At 28.2% G+C, this 13,910-nt stretch overlaps 6 protein-coding genes across 6 annotated transcripts; 2 read left to right on the top strand and 4 right to left on the bottom strand.

The window, feature by feature from the left end:
• Positions 1 to 72: 72 nt before the first annotated feature.
• On the bottom strand, positions 73 to 730 carry LOC126555003 (uncharacterized). The gene is made up of 2 exons (XM_050209977.1): positions 469 to 730; positions 73 to 354 (listed from the first exon to the last, which is right to left on the bottom strand). Exons 1-2 carry the CDS (start codon positions 688 to 690, stop codon positions 175 to 177), a joined length of 402 nt encoding a protein of 133 aa, XP_050065934.1. The 5' UTR covers positions 691 to 730; the 3' UTR covers positions 73 to 174.
• Positions 731 to 891: 161 nt separating this feature from the next.
• On the top strand, positions 892 to 3,152 carry LOC126554994 (uncharacterized). Its single transcript, XM_050209972.1, has 5 exons — positions 892 to 934; positions 997 to 1,755; positions 2,051 to 2,563; positions 2,670 to 2,808; positions 3,002 to 3,152. The coding sequence occupies exons 1-5, from the start codon at positions 892 to 894 to the stop codon at positions 3,150 to 3,152; spliced, it is 1,605 nt and encodes a 534-aa protein (XP_050065929.1).
• Positions 3,153 to 3,513: 361 nt separating this feature from the next.
• Positions 3,514 to 9,424, bottom strand: LOC126554993 (uncharacterized). Its single transcript, XM_050209971.1, has 7 exons — positions 9,385 to 9,424; positions 5,834 to 5,929; positions 5,303 to 5,754; positions 4,830 to 5,016; positions 4,590 to 4,774; positions 4,253 to 4,412; positions 3,514 to 4,018 (listed from the first exon to the last, which is right to left on the bottom strand). Exons 1-7 carry the CDS (start codon positions 9,422 to 9,424, stop codon positions 3,558 to 3,560), a joined length of 1,581 nt encoding a protein of 526 aa, XP_050065928.1. The 3' UTR covers positions 3,514 to 3,557.
• A 246-nt stretch (positions 9,425 to 9,670) lies between these two features.
• On the bottom strand, positions 9,671 to 9,991 carry LOC126554992 (uncharacterized). The gene has a single exon (XM_050209970.1). The coding sequence runs from the start codon at positions 9,989 to 9,991 to the stop codon at positions 9,671 to 9,673; it is 321 nt and encodes a 106-aa protein (XP_050065927.1).
• Positions 9,992 to 10,382: 391 nt separating this feature from the next.
• On the top strand, positions 10,383 to 11,191 carry LOC126554991 (putative nuclease HARBI1). Its single transcript, XM_050209969.1, has 3 exons — positions 10,383 to 10,556; positions 10,638 to 10,834; positions 11,047 to 11,191. Exons 1-3 carry the CDS (start codon positions 10,383 to 10,385, stop codon positions 11,189 to 11,191), a joined length of 516 nt encoding a protein of 171 aa, XP_050065926.1.
• A 614-nt stretch (positions 11,192 to 11,805) lies between these two features.
• On the bottom strand, positions 11,806 to 13,110 carry LOC126554990 (uncharacterized). Its single transcript, XM_050209968.1, has 5 exons — positions 12,922 to 13,110; positions 12,476 to 12,677; positions 12,290 to 12,409; positions 12,143 to 12,205; positions 11,806 to 11,969 (listed from the first exon to the last, which is right to left on the bottom strand). The coding sequence occupies exons 1-5, from the start codon at positions 13,108 to 13,110 to the stop codon at positions 11,806 to 11,808; spliced, it is 738 nt and encodes a 245-aa protein (XP_050065925.1).
• Positions 13,111 to 13,910: the final 800 nt, after the last annotated feature.

The raw sequence follows: 13,910 nt of genomic DNA, 5'->3' as shown, positions 1-13,910 counted from the left end.
AAATTTTCATATCCCCCCCAGTTAAAAATTCTGAGAACGCCTCTGTTACCTACTTATTATTTTTCAAAGGAAATAATTTTGCAGTTCTATAATTAATAGACCATAATTAACTAGACAACATCAACATTTCACTATTTATCATATAAACAACAAGCATAAATATAACTACTTAAACTATAAAACCAATACAAAATTACTTTCAGCAAATGTTGATGATCCAGGCAATCCTATACTTTGCACTATTGCCGAATCTTCATCTAAAATATCTAGTATGGCTAGATCAACATCATCATACTGACATTTTTTTCCTCCCGCCTTGCCAGTGAACTTACCTTTCTTATTATCCCTCTTTTCCTACAGAATAAAGTGAATATACCATTAACTTATATCTAATCAAGGGCAATTAAAGATTATTAACTTTACTAATCCTAATAAATATATAATTACAAGCTATAGGTAGGTACTTACTAAAGTGCGACATTTCCATAGCCCATACAACTTGTCCCTAGTGAACTGCCAAGAACGATCGGAAGTTGCAAGTTGTAATGATTGGGCTATGTTATGGACACTTTTCCAAGATTCCACCTTTTCATCATTTGATGTAGATTTAAAATTGCCAAACAATACACTTTTTCTTTCCCGTATAGCATTCAAGAGAATAAGTTTATTTTGTGTTTTAATTTTCATCATGTTATAAAATATATATTATTCACAGACAATACTTACTTCAATTAATTTAAACGTAATAAATATTAGAAACTTAAAAACACAGACAACAGACTAACAATTAAGTTTTTAGTTTTAACTTTTAAGCCGAATAAAAAATGATAAGTAATAACAGCTGTTTAACAATATGATAACAAAATGAAAAGTGGTAACACAATTTTCATAATGTTACCATCATTTGCAAAGTGTGTTGGTGGAATAGGACCCAGTTTGCTATTGACTTTCAAAAAACTTATTTAAATCCTGAAACTGTTGTTGTGAATATTTTAGACACACAGAGAATAAAACTCATAAAAGAAAATCGAGAACGTCTTAAACCTGTATTAGAAACAATTATATTTTTAGGAAGGCAAAATATTGCGTTTAGAGGACACAGAGACGATGGCAATCTTATGACAGAGTCCATTGTGAATGAAGGAAATTTTAGAGAGATGTTAAGATTCAGAGTAAAAGCAGGTGATACTAGGTTAGAAAATCACTTAAAAACGTCAAGTTCTAAAGCTACATATATTAGCTATACTATTCAAAATGAATTAATTGAAGTTTGTAAAAAAGAAATAACATTTCATATCTTAAAAGAAATAGAACAGGCTAAATTTTATAGTATAATGTTTGACGAGACAACAAATGTTTCTAAAATGTCTCAAAGGAGTTTAATTATTCGTTACATTTATAATGAAAAAGTATATGAAAGATTCATTGCATTTATTGATTGCCATCAGTATTTATACAAGGGACAAACTGTTGAAGAAATTGAAGAAGAAGTTACTGTTGAAATTGAACCAAAAATAACTGGTGATATGCTTGGCTCAACTGTAATTAATATAATGTCTGAATTTGGATTAAATATTAATAATTGTATAGGAATAGCTACTGATGGGTGTACAGTTATGGTATCAACAACCAAAGGTGCAGTAAAAAAAGTACAAGAAACTGCAAAAAATGCACTGTACAGTCCATGCAATAACCATGCATTAAACTTGTCATTGTCTAAGTGTTCAACAGTACAAAGTGTTCGTAACTGTGTTGGTACAATGAAAGAAATAATATCATTTTTTAATGTACCTATCAGCAAAACGTCATTACATACTAAAAAATACACTTAAAGACCGCAATCATCTTATCAGTATTTGTGAAACTCGTTGGGTCGAAAGACATGATAGTATTTTATTGTTTCAAAAATGTTTACCTGATATTATAAAATCATTGACAAGTATTTCTGAATGGGAAGATATGACATCTTCTTCAAAAGCTAATACATTTTTAAATACAATATACTGTGAATTTATTATTTCTATGTATTCATTATCATCTATATTATCAGTCACACACCATGTAAGTAAAATTCTGCAATTAAAAGATCAAGATATTTCATCTGCTTTTGAAATTGTTAAAGATATTATATCGCTTTTAAAAGAAAAACGCTCTAACGCTACAGATGTCTTTAATAATATATATAAAGAAAGTGCATGTATAATGAACCTTCTAGAAATTGAAATCAAAGTTCCTAGAATTGTTGGAAAACAAAAAAACCGACCTAATCCAACTAATTTAAGTCACTTTGAAGACTATTACAGACTTACAGTATTCATTCCACTCCTTGACAATGTAATTGATGACTTACAACATAGATTTCTAAATTCAAACAATTTAATACTACAATCGCTAATGAAATTAGTATCAAAAAATTTGTCAGATTTTAATAATATTAATCAATTGGTTAACCAGATAAGTGAAGCTATTAAACACTTTTCATGTTTCACAAATGTTTGTGATTCAACCATAAATTCAGAGCTGGAACTATGGTTTATAAAATGGAAACGTCTAATATCTGAAGGTATCTTTTTCATTATTTGTAATGTTATTGAGTACCTATATTAAGTTATATAATATAGTATTATACCTGTAAATAACTTAAATACTTATAGTGACTTGCTTTTTAGGCAATGGAGTATCAATGATGGTAGCTTTAAATGAATGCTCTAGTGATATTTACCCAACTGTTAGACAGTTGCTCATAACTATTTACACTTTGCCTGTAAGTGTTGCCTCTGCAGAGAGGAGCTTCTCTACGCTTCGCAGGTTAGCTTATTTCCAATAATTTTAAATTAAAATAAAATATGTTTTACAATGTATGTAATAGCATGAAAGCATAATTTGTATACTTAGTTATATAATATTATATATATTTGTATTTTAAATTATATTTCTAATTTATAAATAGTTATTATATAGCTATATTATATTGCTTGCTTGTTGCTTGAAATTTGATTAGATTAAAAACCTGGTTGAGGTCTCGAATGGGGGAAGAACGCTTAACTGGCTTAGCGCTTTTACACATTCATAGGGACATACAACTAAATGTGGAAGACATCATCGACAGGTTTGCTAAAGAGAAGAAAAGATGTATTGATATGATTTTGTAAATGAACCAGTAAAAATAAATTACTTTTATTTATTTATTGTTTATAAAGTTTATTAATTTCATATTTATTTAGTTTTATAGGTGAAATAATGCAAATAATTTTAGCCTCTAATACATTTTAGGTTATATAAAAAAGGTCATTTAATTTTTGAAAATTCGCCCCCCCCCTTGGGTGACCTCTGGATCCGCTACTGGCAAATAGATACATACATAATTATTACCTGTAGTAAATATAATATAAAATAATAACAAATTAAAAAAAAACTTTATCAAATACATAGGAATATAATTATTATAGTACCTAAATATAATGTAAAAAAATTACAAATAGATAACAAAACTTTATCAAATAGGTAGGTACATACATAATGATAATAGTAAATATAATATAAAACAATCACAAACATTAATTTAATTCATTTAATATTTGAGTAAGTTTAGGGTGAGGTATATCATAAATTGAAGAGTAATTAAAAAAATATTTTTGAATAAATAACCATACTACTGATGATTCTGGTGGATATTGTAGATTAAATAATTGAAATATTTTATAACAGACTTCAATTGATCTTAAAATTGAATGTACCTTATACTTAACAGAATCAAAATAAACTAATATTTCTTTAATATTAAAAATAGATCCAACGACAAGTATAAATGGTTGTATAGGATTACCCTGTTGCTTAAGTTTTTCAAGATGAGCTTCCATCATTTCTACAGTTTCTCCAAACATAATGAAACATTCTTGTGAATCTTTAATTGAGAACTTAATAAGGTTTTTTCTACCATTGTCATCTTTTGTCACTTTTTTAGATGTTGGTGCAAACATACCATGTAATAAATACATCAATGCTGCATTTTTTACATCTATAAAATAATAAACATTGTTTTTAAACATAAATATAGAGTTTATTTATTTATTGTTTTAATAATATAGATGAGTAGTATTAAATGTAGTTTTTTTTATTAATTTGTGAAATTCTCTAGTATCACTTACTCACCCTTTCTCTCTCTATATCTTTCTCTCTCTCTCTTTCTTTCCCTCTCTATATCTATTTCACTTATAATAATAAAATTAAAATTAACTTCTTGTATACTTACTTTCATTTAAATTGTTGCCATCTTTTATTTGACCTAATATTTTAAGACAACTAGAATCCTTCACCTTTTCTTCTAGAATGTTGTAAATTTTTCTTGATTTTTTTTCAAATTCAAAATAAACATTTTGATCAGGGAATATGGCACTATAGTCAATATCAATCTAAAAAAGAGTTGAAATAAAAGGTTTTCTATATGAGAGTAATTTAGTTACAGATTATGAAGTAAGACAAGACAGACAACCCCCCCCCCCTAAAATCAGTTCTGTGTATACATTTACAATTCATCAATAAATATTTATAATTTTAATTTATAATCTATTTTTTCCTAATATACTTACTAATTTATGTTCATATGGAATCAAATATTGTATCCAATTTTTGAAAATTTCTTCTGTTGATATTGATTTTTTTATGTCATTTAGGCGGTAATTTACAGTAGATTTCCAATTTAACTCCAATTCAGGATATGAAGTTGAACTATGTTTCAAAATATCTAATATTGGATCTATATTCATTTCTGATACTGAAAATAACAATAATTAAAATTCTAAATATAAAAATATAAAAAAGTGACTTACTGAAATCTCTTGCTATCCAAGTTTTGCCATTTCTTGATTCATCGTTTCCTTGTTCTATTCTATTAGTTTTGGCTGCAGAAGTTGTGACTAGTCCATTATTTTTTAAAGTCCTCGTGGCATTGTAGAACTTAGCATACAACTTTCCTTTAGGATTTTTATTTGATCCAACTTTCAAAAAATATATATCCTAAACATAGAGTTCATAACAATTATTTTATTTCAATACCTTATAAGAAATAATATATTTGTTAACTGATGTCTAATCTAATTCATAATCTACTGTTTTAAAAAAATATAAAGGTTATGGCAAGGGTTATGATTTGCATTAATTATTCAATTTCAAAATAAAGACCCAGTTTTGGTAAATTATTTTTAAAAAGTAATTAAGGTACATTACTCTTATTTTATTTAATAAATATCAAGGTTATATACTATAGTTTTATAAGTCTTTAATCGCATAAACATTTTTTTACCTTTATTTCTGAGGAAAACATTGCAACAATTTGATTTGACAATGATTCTGCTACACTAACTGACATTTGTATATTATTACTAATAATATATCCAATCACTATATCTACTAATGTAGTCCTTATCCCATCATTTAATTTGTTATTTGTCCTATAATAGTCAATTATCAAATGTCCTTGTGGAGAGGAGTTCAATATTTCATCAACCTTTATTATTATAGAAGGTAATTTTGACTGCCTTGATAAAGATTCTTCAGAAGTTAATGGGACATTTAGTATCCTTTGATTAGAATCATTTTTTAAAGAATTATTTTCATTAATATTTACACTGCATTTTTGCCATTTTTCAAGTTCATGGCGAAATGAAATAGAGATTCCTAATGGGAATTTTTCTAGCAACTTATTAGCATCCTCTGGCTTAGTGTAAGTAAGAGCTTTTAAACTAATTAAATTATCTAAATAATGTTATAAATTAATATAGATACAAGAGAATAAAATACATTAATACTTAGATTTAGTTATATTTATCCTTACCAATACATGTTTGATACACACATCCCATATCCCATGTATCTAATAAATTTTTTAATGGAATTAAATCTTCAGTAGGATATTTATAACCGTCTACTACTGGAATATTAACACTTAATATACTATCATTATTAAAATTAAATTCAAAAAATTTTTTAAGTCCAAAAAAATAAAATTATTTGACTAAAGAATTCTTATTTTAAAGAATCCTACCGGCTGCGCCAATTTTGTAACGTACCACGTATGAGCAACCGTACTGATGTAGATTTGAAATAAATGTGAGCGCAGATGAAATATTATCTAAGTGTTTTTTTATTGGAAAAATATTCTAAGTCCAAATAATTAAATAAATTAAACTGTGAAAAGGTTATTGTTTAAATTTAACCAAAATAAACTATGGAGCAAGTTGTACAAGTTGATGTCTTGAATGAACATAACTATGTATAGTTGGAAGGTCAATTCGCAATAGAGAACCATTTAATTGATCATAATTATAATGCTTAAATTAAATACTTTTTTAAGTAAGCATTATGAAGTTTCATAATAGTTCACAATACATTCAAGAGGGGCATTATTTTTTTTCATGTTACGAAGTAAATTTATTAAAATTTATAAGTACCTACTTGCAGCAATTCAATTCCAATTGTATATGCACTCTTGTCCATGGCTACAGAACAAGCATATATCAGTTTCTTTCGAGTAGTTAGAAATATGTTACCATTGGACTATGATGGACTTACAATCATCACTGATTATGAGCGTGGGCTGATGAATGCTGTACAAGAGGTGTTTCCAGAAAGTAGACTACAATATTGTTGGTTCAATTTCTGCCAGGTAATAGGTTAAGCATTTTTATATTATTTATTTTATGCTACATAAGCTGTAGACAATTTGTAAAAAAATAAAAAAAATAATTTGTTTTGCAAAAAAATTATAATTACTTTTCTTTTAGTCAATTGTGAGATATTGTCGGCGCAAGTCTAATCTGGTATTAGACCTCATTAAAACCAATCTTGTAGCTGCCCGTGTATTGCGAATGGTAATGAACTATTTATAGTACCTATATAATGTAACGTGCCACGTATGAGCGTAAACCGTACTGATGTAGATTTAAAATAAATGTGAAAAATGAAATATTTTCTAAGTGTTTTTTTATTGGAAAACTATTCTAAGTCCAAATAATTAATTTAATTAAACTATGAAAAATATTCTAAGTCCAGGAGACATAAAAATTGAACTGAGTGACGTGAAGGTGCTCGCTCTAACTCTGGTAAATCACGTCTGAGTTGTGCCTAATCTGGGCCCCCTTATATATCATCCAGGGACTCCCGCGGTACCTTCAGGTCCCTGATGGTCGTGCGCGTGTATCCGCTTCTTCCCACGCCACTGCGTCATTCGTGCGACGGCGTGTGTCAATTAGATATCTATATTATTCTATCGGGTTAATGACAGTCATAGTAATATCATATTATTTTCATGTGATAAAAATTTAAATTTGTTATCAAAATTGGAAACTATTAATGTAGATAGCACATTTCAATACTGTGCAAAACACTTTTTGCAAATGTTTACAATTCACGGACTGATTAATGGTTATTATATTTCATTAGCATTATTAGAATTCTGAACGAAGTGATGAATGTATTGATTTTACAATGATGTATGTTTTTTTTTTTTTTTTGTTTTTGTGTCTGTGTACAGCATAACTAGTCGAAATAATGCTCCAATTTCAAACTATGGGGGTGGTTTCCGATGTAAAAGTGAATATCCTTGGTGTATTATAGAGGTAAAAAGTTAACATTTTCAAACAGTTTTCAAAAAAATCGAAAAAAACAAAAAAAAAAAATGACGGAAAAACGGCAATTTTTACGCAAAACCAGTTTTCGACCAAATCAATTTTTTTTTTTTGGTTGTAATTCAAAAACTAATCACTGAAAATACTTGAAATTTTCACCAAATGTTAATGTCAGTGATATCTGTATATAGTTAAATTTTCAAAAAATTTTGACTTTTTTTGAGTTATTTATAGACCACTGAAATTTTCGATTTTTTTGATAAATTTTTTTTAAAGTGTCGATAAAAAATTGTTGGATTACCAAAAAGTTTTGAAAATTTAATACAAAGTTCCTTATGAGTTGTTTTTATTGTAGCTAAAAAAAATTAAAAATCGTTAGTCACAAATTTTTTTTATAAGCGTTTATAGTTCAAATTTTTACGAAATCTGTCGAAAACGCGAAAATTTGCAAGTAATTTTGAAGTTGAAAAATCATAAAATTTTTTTCTTATATAACTAAGTTTTGAAAATTTGGTACAAGGTTCTCCATACATTTTTCTTCAAATATCTGTAAAAAAAACTCTACCGGATTCAGACAAAAAAATTTTATGAGTGTTTGAAATTTAAATTTTTACAAAACCGCGTTAAATAACGGTTTAGCCTCAAACGATTTTTGATATTTGTTATTATTCAAAAAGTATAAGTCGTAGATACTTGAAAATTTTACCAGTTATTTAGATTGGCATTTTATTTACTTGATTTAATTTTAAAAATATTTTGAGTTTTTTTGAGCTATTTATAGACAACTGAAATTTTCAATTTTTCTGAAAATTTTTTTTTGAAGGGTCGATAAAATTTTTTTGACCCAATCAAAATACTTGAAAATTGTATACAAAGTTCCTCATATGTTATTCTTATAGTGATTAAAAAATTATAAGAATACATAGGCACAATTTTTTTTTATTAGCATTTGAAGTTAAAATTTTGACGAAAATTCGTCAAAATTATGAATATTTGCAAATTATTTTGTAGGTATAATTCATAAAAATGTTTGTATTTATATCTAACGTTAAAAAATTCAACACTAAGTTTCCCATAAGTTTTGCTTCAAAAAGCTATAGAGAAAATTTTTAGCGTCAATATAGGAAAAATGTTTTGAGCGTTTGAGTTTTAAATTTTTATGAAATCGGAATATTTGTTTCAAAATAGAATATATGACAATATTTAATTATAATATATTCTAGACTGACAAATCATCTCCGTTCAGAATCGTTTTTCGTATACAATGATACCTATCATTGCATTCAAATTTAATCTACCCTAGTCCGAGGTCCACCCCACCCCCTAATGTACAGCAGAGCGGTACCCACTTGCCGACTTTTTTTTACTTCTTGACAAAAAAACTCAAACATATATTAAAGCATTTACAAACCTAAGTGAAGAGTGTTTAAAGTGAGGACTTATATTTTTACCAAACACTTTATTTGCTGACTTCGAAATTTCAATACATACAGGTGTTCAAAAAGTTTGGGCTACATCTAAGATTAAAGGATGTCGCTTTCACTTGGTCCAATCCTGGTAAGACTTAATACTATTTCTATAATGTTATTATGTTTCTTATTTGTTTCTTACTTTCTTTACTTGTATTATACTTCAATAATTAATTAATGCGTAATTTATAGGTGGCGAAAAATTCAAGCTATTGGTTTAACAAATGATTTCAAAACAAACACAGAAATTGGTAAATTTTTAAAAAGTTTTTTTGGTTTACCATTTTTACCTTCTGAAATGGTAAGTGATGTGTTTGTGTTCGATCTCATGGCTATTGCTCCAACTGGTTGTGAAGAATCTGTCGAAAACGCGAAAATTTGCAAGTAATTTTGAAGTTGAAAAATCATAAAATTTTTTGTGTTCATAACTAAGGATTAAAATTATCTTCTTCTTCTTCTTCTTTTGGCTTTACAATTCTTTAAGAATTTTGGCCTCCACCGTCACCGTTCTCCAATAATCACGATCCTGAACTCCATCTTCCCAATTTGTCACTTCCAATGTTTCTAAGTCCTTCCTTATTCCATCCATCCATCGCTTTCTAGGCCTCCCTCTTGGTCTTTTCCCTGTTGCCACTCCATAACTGCTCTCGTATTAGTGGTTTCTGTTTTCCGCATGGTATGACCAAACCATTTGAGTCTTTGACACTTAATGTGGCTTGTTAATAGTGGAACTTCAGTGATTTCTCTTAGTTCAGTATTTTTTCTTCTACGCAAATTATTTAGCTCGCTATCAAACACTGGACCACAAATCTTCCTCAGTATTTTATTTTCAAATACTAGCAGCCTTTTTTCTAATTGTTTGGTTGTGGGCCATATTTCACATCTATAGGTTACCATTGGTCTTATTATGATCATGTACAGTCTGGGGTCTTATTCTCGAAATTTGTCGCATTCGACAAAAATAGAACTCGATCGATTCGTTTGTATTGGTATTCTCGAAATAAGGTGTGACATTACTCGCATGAAAAACGTTCGACGTTTTGTCTATTGCCTATTTCGACTTCGACATAATTAATTCGAATGATTTTTTATTTGCTAGCGCCATAGATTCAATATATTTAATTTATCAAAATTCAACTGCAGAATAGTCATTAGTGATTAGTCACTTTGAAATTTTACGTTTACATTAGATTCACATTTCGACATCTAGTTACTAGTTAGTTTTGAATAAAAGTTAAATTATTAAATAAAAAATATTAGATAAACGTTGAGAGACTAGGAGCTCAAAATGTTAGACAACCTTTTGGTGTGTGTTAAGGTAAATCCTTTTTTGGCTTTGTCGGATATAGCATTTGTCAAAACTTACAGAATGAGTAAAAATTTGACAAATTATTTAATCGAGTTAGTCTCTCCAGTTATAGAACCGCCAAAGCGTTCGTCGGCATTGAGAGTTCAAGATAAGGTACTTAATAAATAAAAATAATAATTTATATCATAATATATATAAATACTTTTTTAAATGTTACGTTAAAATATTCTTTAGGTTTTAATCACATTGCAATTTTTTGGTACTGGGTCGTATCAATTACCTACTGGTAATAGTAGATATAGTGCTGTATCTCAGTCTTCTGTATCACGCAGCATTAGTGAAGTAACTAATGCACTTAATCAACCAAATATTTTTAATAGTTGGGTCAAATTTCCTAAAAACATTGCTGAATTAAGAAAGTTACGAAATGAGTATGCATATATATAAGTAATTAAATAGGAATATAGGAATGGTATGGAAGTAACCATGTAGATATTGGTAGATAAAGTTATATTGGAATTTTATTTTATAAAATAGAATACCTACATACCTAACATCCCAATATCTACAATTCCAATACACAATTTGTAATACTTTTCAGTTTTCACACACTATCTACTAATTAACATCTTAAATTTATTAGATTTTACACGAAAACAGGATTTCCCGGAGTTTGTGGGTGCATAGATTGCACTCATATTGCTATTGTAGCTCCACCAGGAAATCTAGGAGCAGAAAATAATTATCCTGAACATATTTATGTTAATAGAAAAATTATCATTCAATAAATACCCAATTAGTAAGACAATTAATAACATACATATTACATATATTGTACAATGTGTCCCAGGGGGAAGTGACCCTTATAATACCATACTTTTTCAAATTAATAAAATTCATTTTTACATATACAATACTATTGGTTGATAGTACAATGGAATTTCTTTAAAAATGTATATAAACTGCTTATTTAAAAAACTTTAATAAATAAAAATGTTTAATAGGCCCTACCACCATTTCTCTATATTTTTAATGTACTTCCATAGTTCCATATGACGTTGACCGATCAATTTCCTCGAGGTTCATTGTCTATATTTACAATAGGAATGAAAAAGATTAAAACTATAAAACTTAAAAAATTTGTTGAAATAAAAACAACATTAAACCAAGTTATAGTATAAGAAAAAGAGTAAAGTTTAAAGTTTAAAGAGAATAAAGGATTACAGGAACTCCATTACCATTATGCTAAAAAAAATAATCAATTAAAAGATTAATACAATTTAGTTAAAATTAGAATTGGTATATGAATTGGAAATAAATAAATATAAAATTGTTATTACTTTTTTCATTGTTATGGTTTGCAAGAAGGCAATCTCTAATAGATTTCAAATAGCTATTTTGTTCAGCTAAAAGAGACAGTTTTTTGGTCCCAATATTTTTGTTTTGCCAACAATTTGCGTTCTCCTAAGTCTGCCAATTTCTCACCAATTAAATTACCTTCATCCAATCGAGCTGCAGATGATGTACGTTTATTGGTATTACAGTTAACTTTTTCTCGAACAATTGCTTTAGGAATGAAAAATAATTTAAATATACTAATTACCTAACTAACTGACAATTCAAAAAAATGTCTAGTATTATATTATACCAATGATAATTAACAATTCAAAATAAAAAAATTATACAAACACATAAGTACTTTTAGGAAAAAATGTATAGTAATAGTTTATAATACTTACAAGATTGTTGACCATTAACTTTGGAATTGATTGTTGGATTAGGACGATTAAGTTTAGGAAACACTGTATACGGAAAATATTGGATTTATTATATTTTAAAAATTGGTAGATATTAGTATTATATATCATGTAAATTTTAAATCTTACTATTATTGGTAGGAGTATCAGAAGTTTCAGTTAGTTGGTAAGAACAGGAAGGAAAAAGATCAGGACTCGATGGAGTTTTATTTAGTAAATCATCTACGTTTGCATAAGTCTCTAAATTATCTAAAAGTATTTAAAATGATTAAGATTTTAATGCCACTGGCTATGCAGTTGAATATTATAATGTACCAGGTTCAAATGAAAATTCTGCAATGGATTCAACTGATAATGCATGACCTGATATTGAAACGGGCTTAATTAATTGAAGTGCGTTTTCTTCAACACCATTAAGAACTAATGAGGTGGGTGGTCCCCCACCAGTTCCCCTACGCACAAATGCTGACATTTCAGCAGCTTTGCTTTTAGTTGAAGCTTTAGTGTCTTGCCATGTCTAATAATTGAAATTAAAAAAGATGTAATTATTAATAATAATTAAAATATTTCTTCTCTGGGGGTTGTTATTTTATTAAACCATGTATCTCAACATACCATTTTATCTTTAATATATTTATATTGAAAATAAATAAAAAATTCACCTTTTCCACTGACATTTACAAAGTTTAAATAAACTAAATACTCTTAAATACTCACTAAATTGTCACTGTTATATTTAATTGCACCTAAAATAAACATACTTTACGCCATTTACTCCAACATTTGGAAGTGCCGGGTAAGGCATTCAGTGTTTCAGCAATAGCTTCCCACCTTTTTTGTGCAACCTTTTGGGTAAACGTTGGTGTAAATTTACCAGCCACCAGTTGAGGATCACCTTTCAAGAATTCCACTAATTCTTGCATTTGTTGCTGAGTTGGTCGAGATGACATTATAAATATAAATTATAGCAAAATTAAAATATTATAAAATGTGTACGCCGTGTCGTAACACCTAATTTTAATTTTTAATAACTAATTACCGTAGTACCGTCATTCGATGATAATGCGATAACATTTTGATTAGTATCACGATTAAAGATATCTTTAATCGTGATTAGTATCAATACAACATATTTTGGCGGGAACATTTCTGATATAAATGATAATAATTCAATGTTAGGTTATACCATTGTGGTTCATTCGACAAGATTATGATTTGTCGACATAATCTCGAATACGACTAATTTTTGTCGGGTGGCATTGGAGAATAGCCTTTTGTAGTCGACTACGACAAAATCGATAGAGTTTACTCGTATGCGACTTCTTATCGATCGATTTCGAGAATAGGGCCCCTGATCTTAGTTTTTCTGGAAAATAATTTTGATTTGAAAAATTTATGTAATGCGAAATAAGCCCTTTCTGCCTTGCGTATACGACTTATAATTTCGGTACTCCAATCATTGTTATTGGTAATCGTCGTTCCAAGGTATTTGAATTCTTTAACTTTCTCAAAGGTATAATCATTGATAACCACGTTTTCTTCCCCATTGGGGAGTAATTCCATTACTTTCGTTTTATCTTGGTTTATTTTTAACCCGCCTTCTACGAGTGTGTTTATATTCTGTTCCACTATTTCCATACTATCACCAATTAGGTTTAAATCGTCAGAAAATCCTAGTATATCAATTTGTGTGGTACCAATATTGGTTCCCAGGTTATTATTTTTTACACTACGTATTATTTTCTCTAAT

This window comes from Aphis gossypii, unplaced genomic scaffold (genome assembly GCF_020184175.1).
Source record: "Aphis gossypii isolate Hap1 unplaced genomic scaffold, ASM2018417v2 Contig00675, whole genome shotgun sequence".
NCBI classification, from domain to species: Eukaryota; Metazoa; Arthropoda; class Insecta; order Hemiptera; family Aphididae; genus Aphis; species Aphis gossypii.
This window is presented reverse-complemented; position numbering and strand designations above follow the sequence as displayed.

Excerpts from the sequence above, each read along its gene's own strand:
- LOC126555003 (XM_050209977.1), bottom strand. The coding sequence starts at position 690 with ATGATGAAAATTAAAACACAAAATAAACTTATTCTCTTGAATGCTATA. Across the intron at positions 355-468 it reads TATGGAAATGTCGCACTTTA|GAAAAGAGGGATAATAAGAA; the intron begins GTAAGTACCTAC and ends TTTATTCTGTAG.
- LOC126554994 (XM_050209972.1), top strand. The coding sequence starts at position 892 with ATGTTACCATCATTTGCAAAGTGTGTTGGTGGAATAGGACCCA. Across the intron at positions 935-996 it reads TGTTGGTGGAATAGGACCCA|ACACACAGAGAATAAAACTC; the intron begins GTTTGCTATTGA and ends TGAATATTTTAG. Across the intron at positions 2,809-3,001 it reads AGCTTCTCTACGCTTCGCAG|ATTAAAAACCTGGTTGAGGT; the intron begins GTTAGCTTATTT and ends AAATTTGATTAG.
- LOC126554993 (XM_050209971.1), bottom strand. The coding sequence starts at position 9,424 with ATGAGATCGAACACAAACACATCACTTACCATTTCAGAAG. Across the intron at positions 5,755-5,833 it reads TGTGTATCAAACATGTATTG|ATAATTTAATTAGTTTAAAA; the intron begins GTAAGGATAAAT and ends AACATTATTTAG. Across the intron at positions 4,413-4,589 it reads TTCCATATGAACATAAATTA|ATTGATATTGACTATAGTGC; the intron begins GTAAGTATATTA and ends ACTCTTTTTTAG.
- LOC126554992 (XM_050209970.1), bottom strand. The coding sequence starts at position 9,991 with ATGGTAACCTATAGATGTGAAATATGGCCCACAACCAAACAATTAGAA.
- LOC126554991 (XM_050209969.1), top strand. The coding sequence starts at position 10,383 with ATGTTAGACAACCTTTTGGTGTGTGTTAAGGTAAATCCTTTTTTGGCT. Across the intron at positions 10,557-10,637 it reads CATTGAGAGTTCAAGATAAG|GTTTTAATCACATTGCAATT; the intron begins GTACTTAATAAA and ends AATATTCTTTAG. Across the intron at positions 10,835-11,046 it reads TTAAGAAAGTTACGAAATGA|ATTTTACACGAAAACAGGAT; the intron begins GTATGCATATAT and ends TAAATTTATTAG.
- LOC126554990 (XM_050209968.1), bottom strand. The coding sequence starts at position 13,110 with ATGTCATCTCGACCAACTCAGCAACAAATGCAAGAATTAGTGGAATTC. Across the intron at positions 12,410-12,475 it reads AGAATTTTCATTTGAACCTG|ATAATTTAGAGACTTATGCA; the intron begins GTACATTATAAT and ends AAATACTTTTAG. Across the intron at positions 11,970-12,142 it reads AGTTAATGGTCAACAATCTT|CAATTGTTCGAGAAAAAGTT; the intron begins GTAAGTATTATA and ends TCATTCCTAAAG.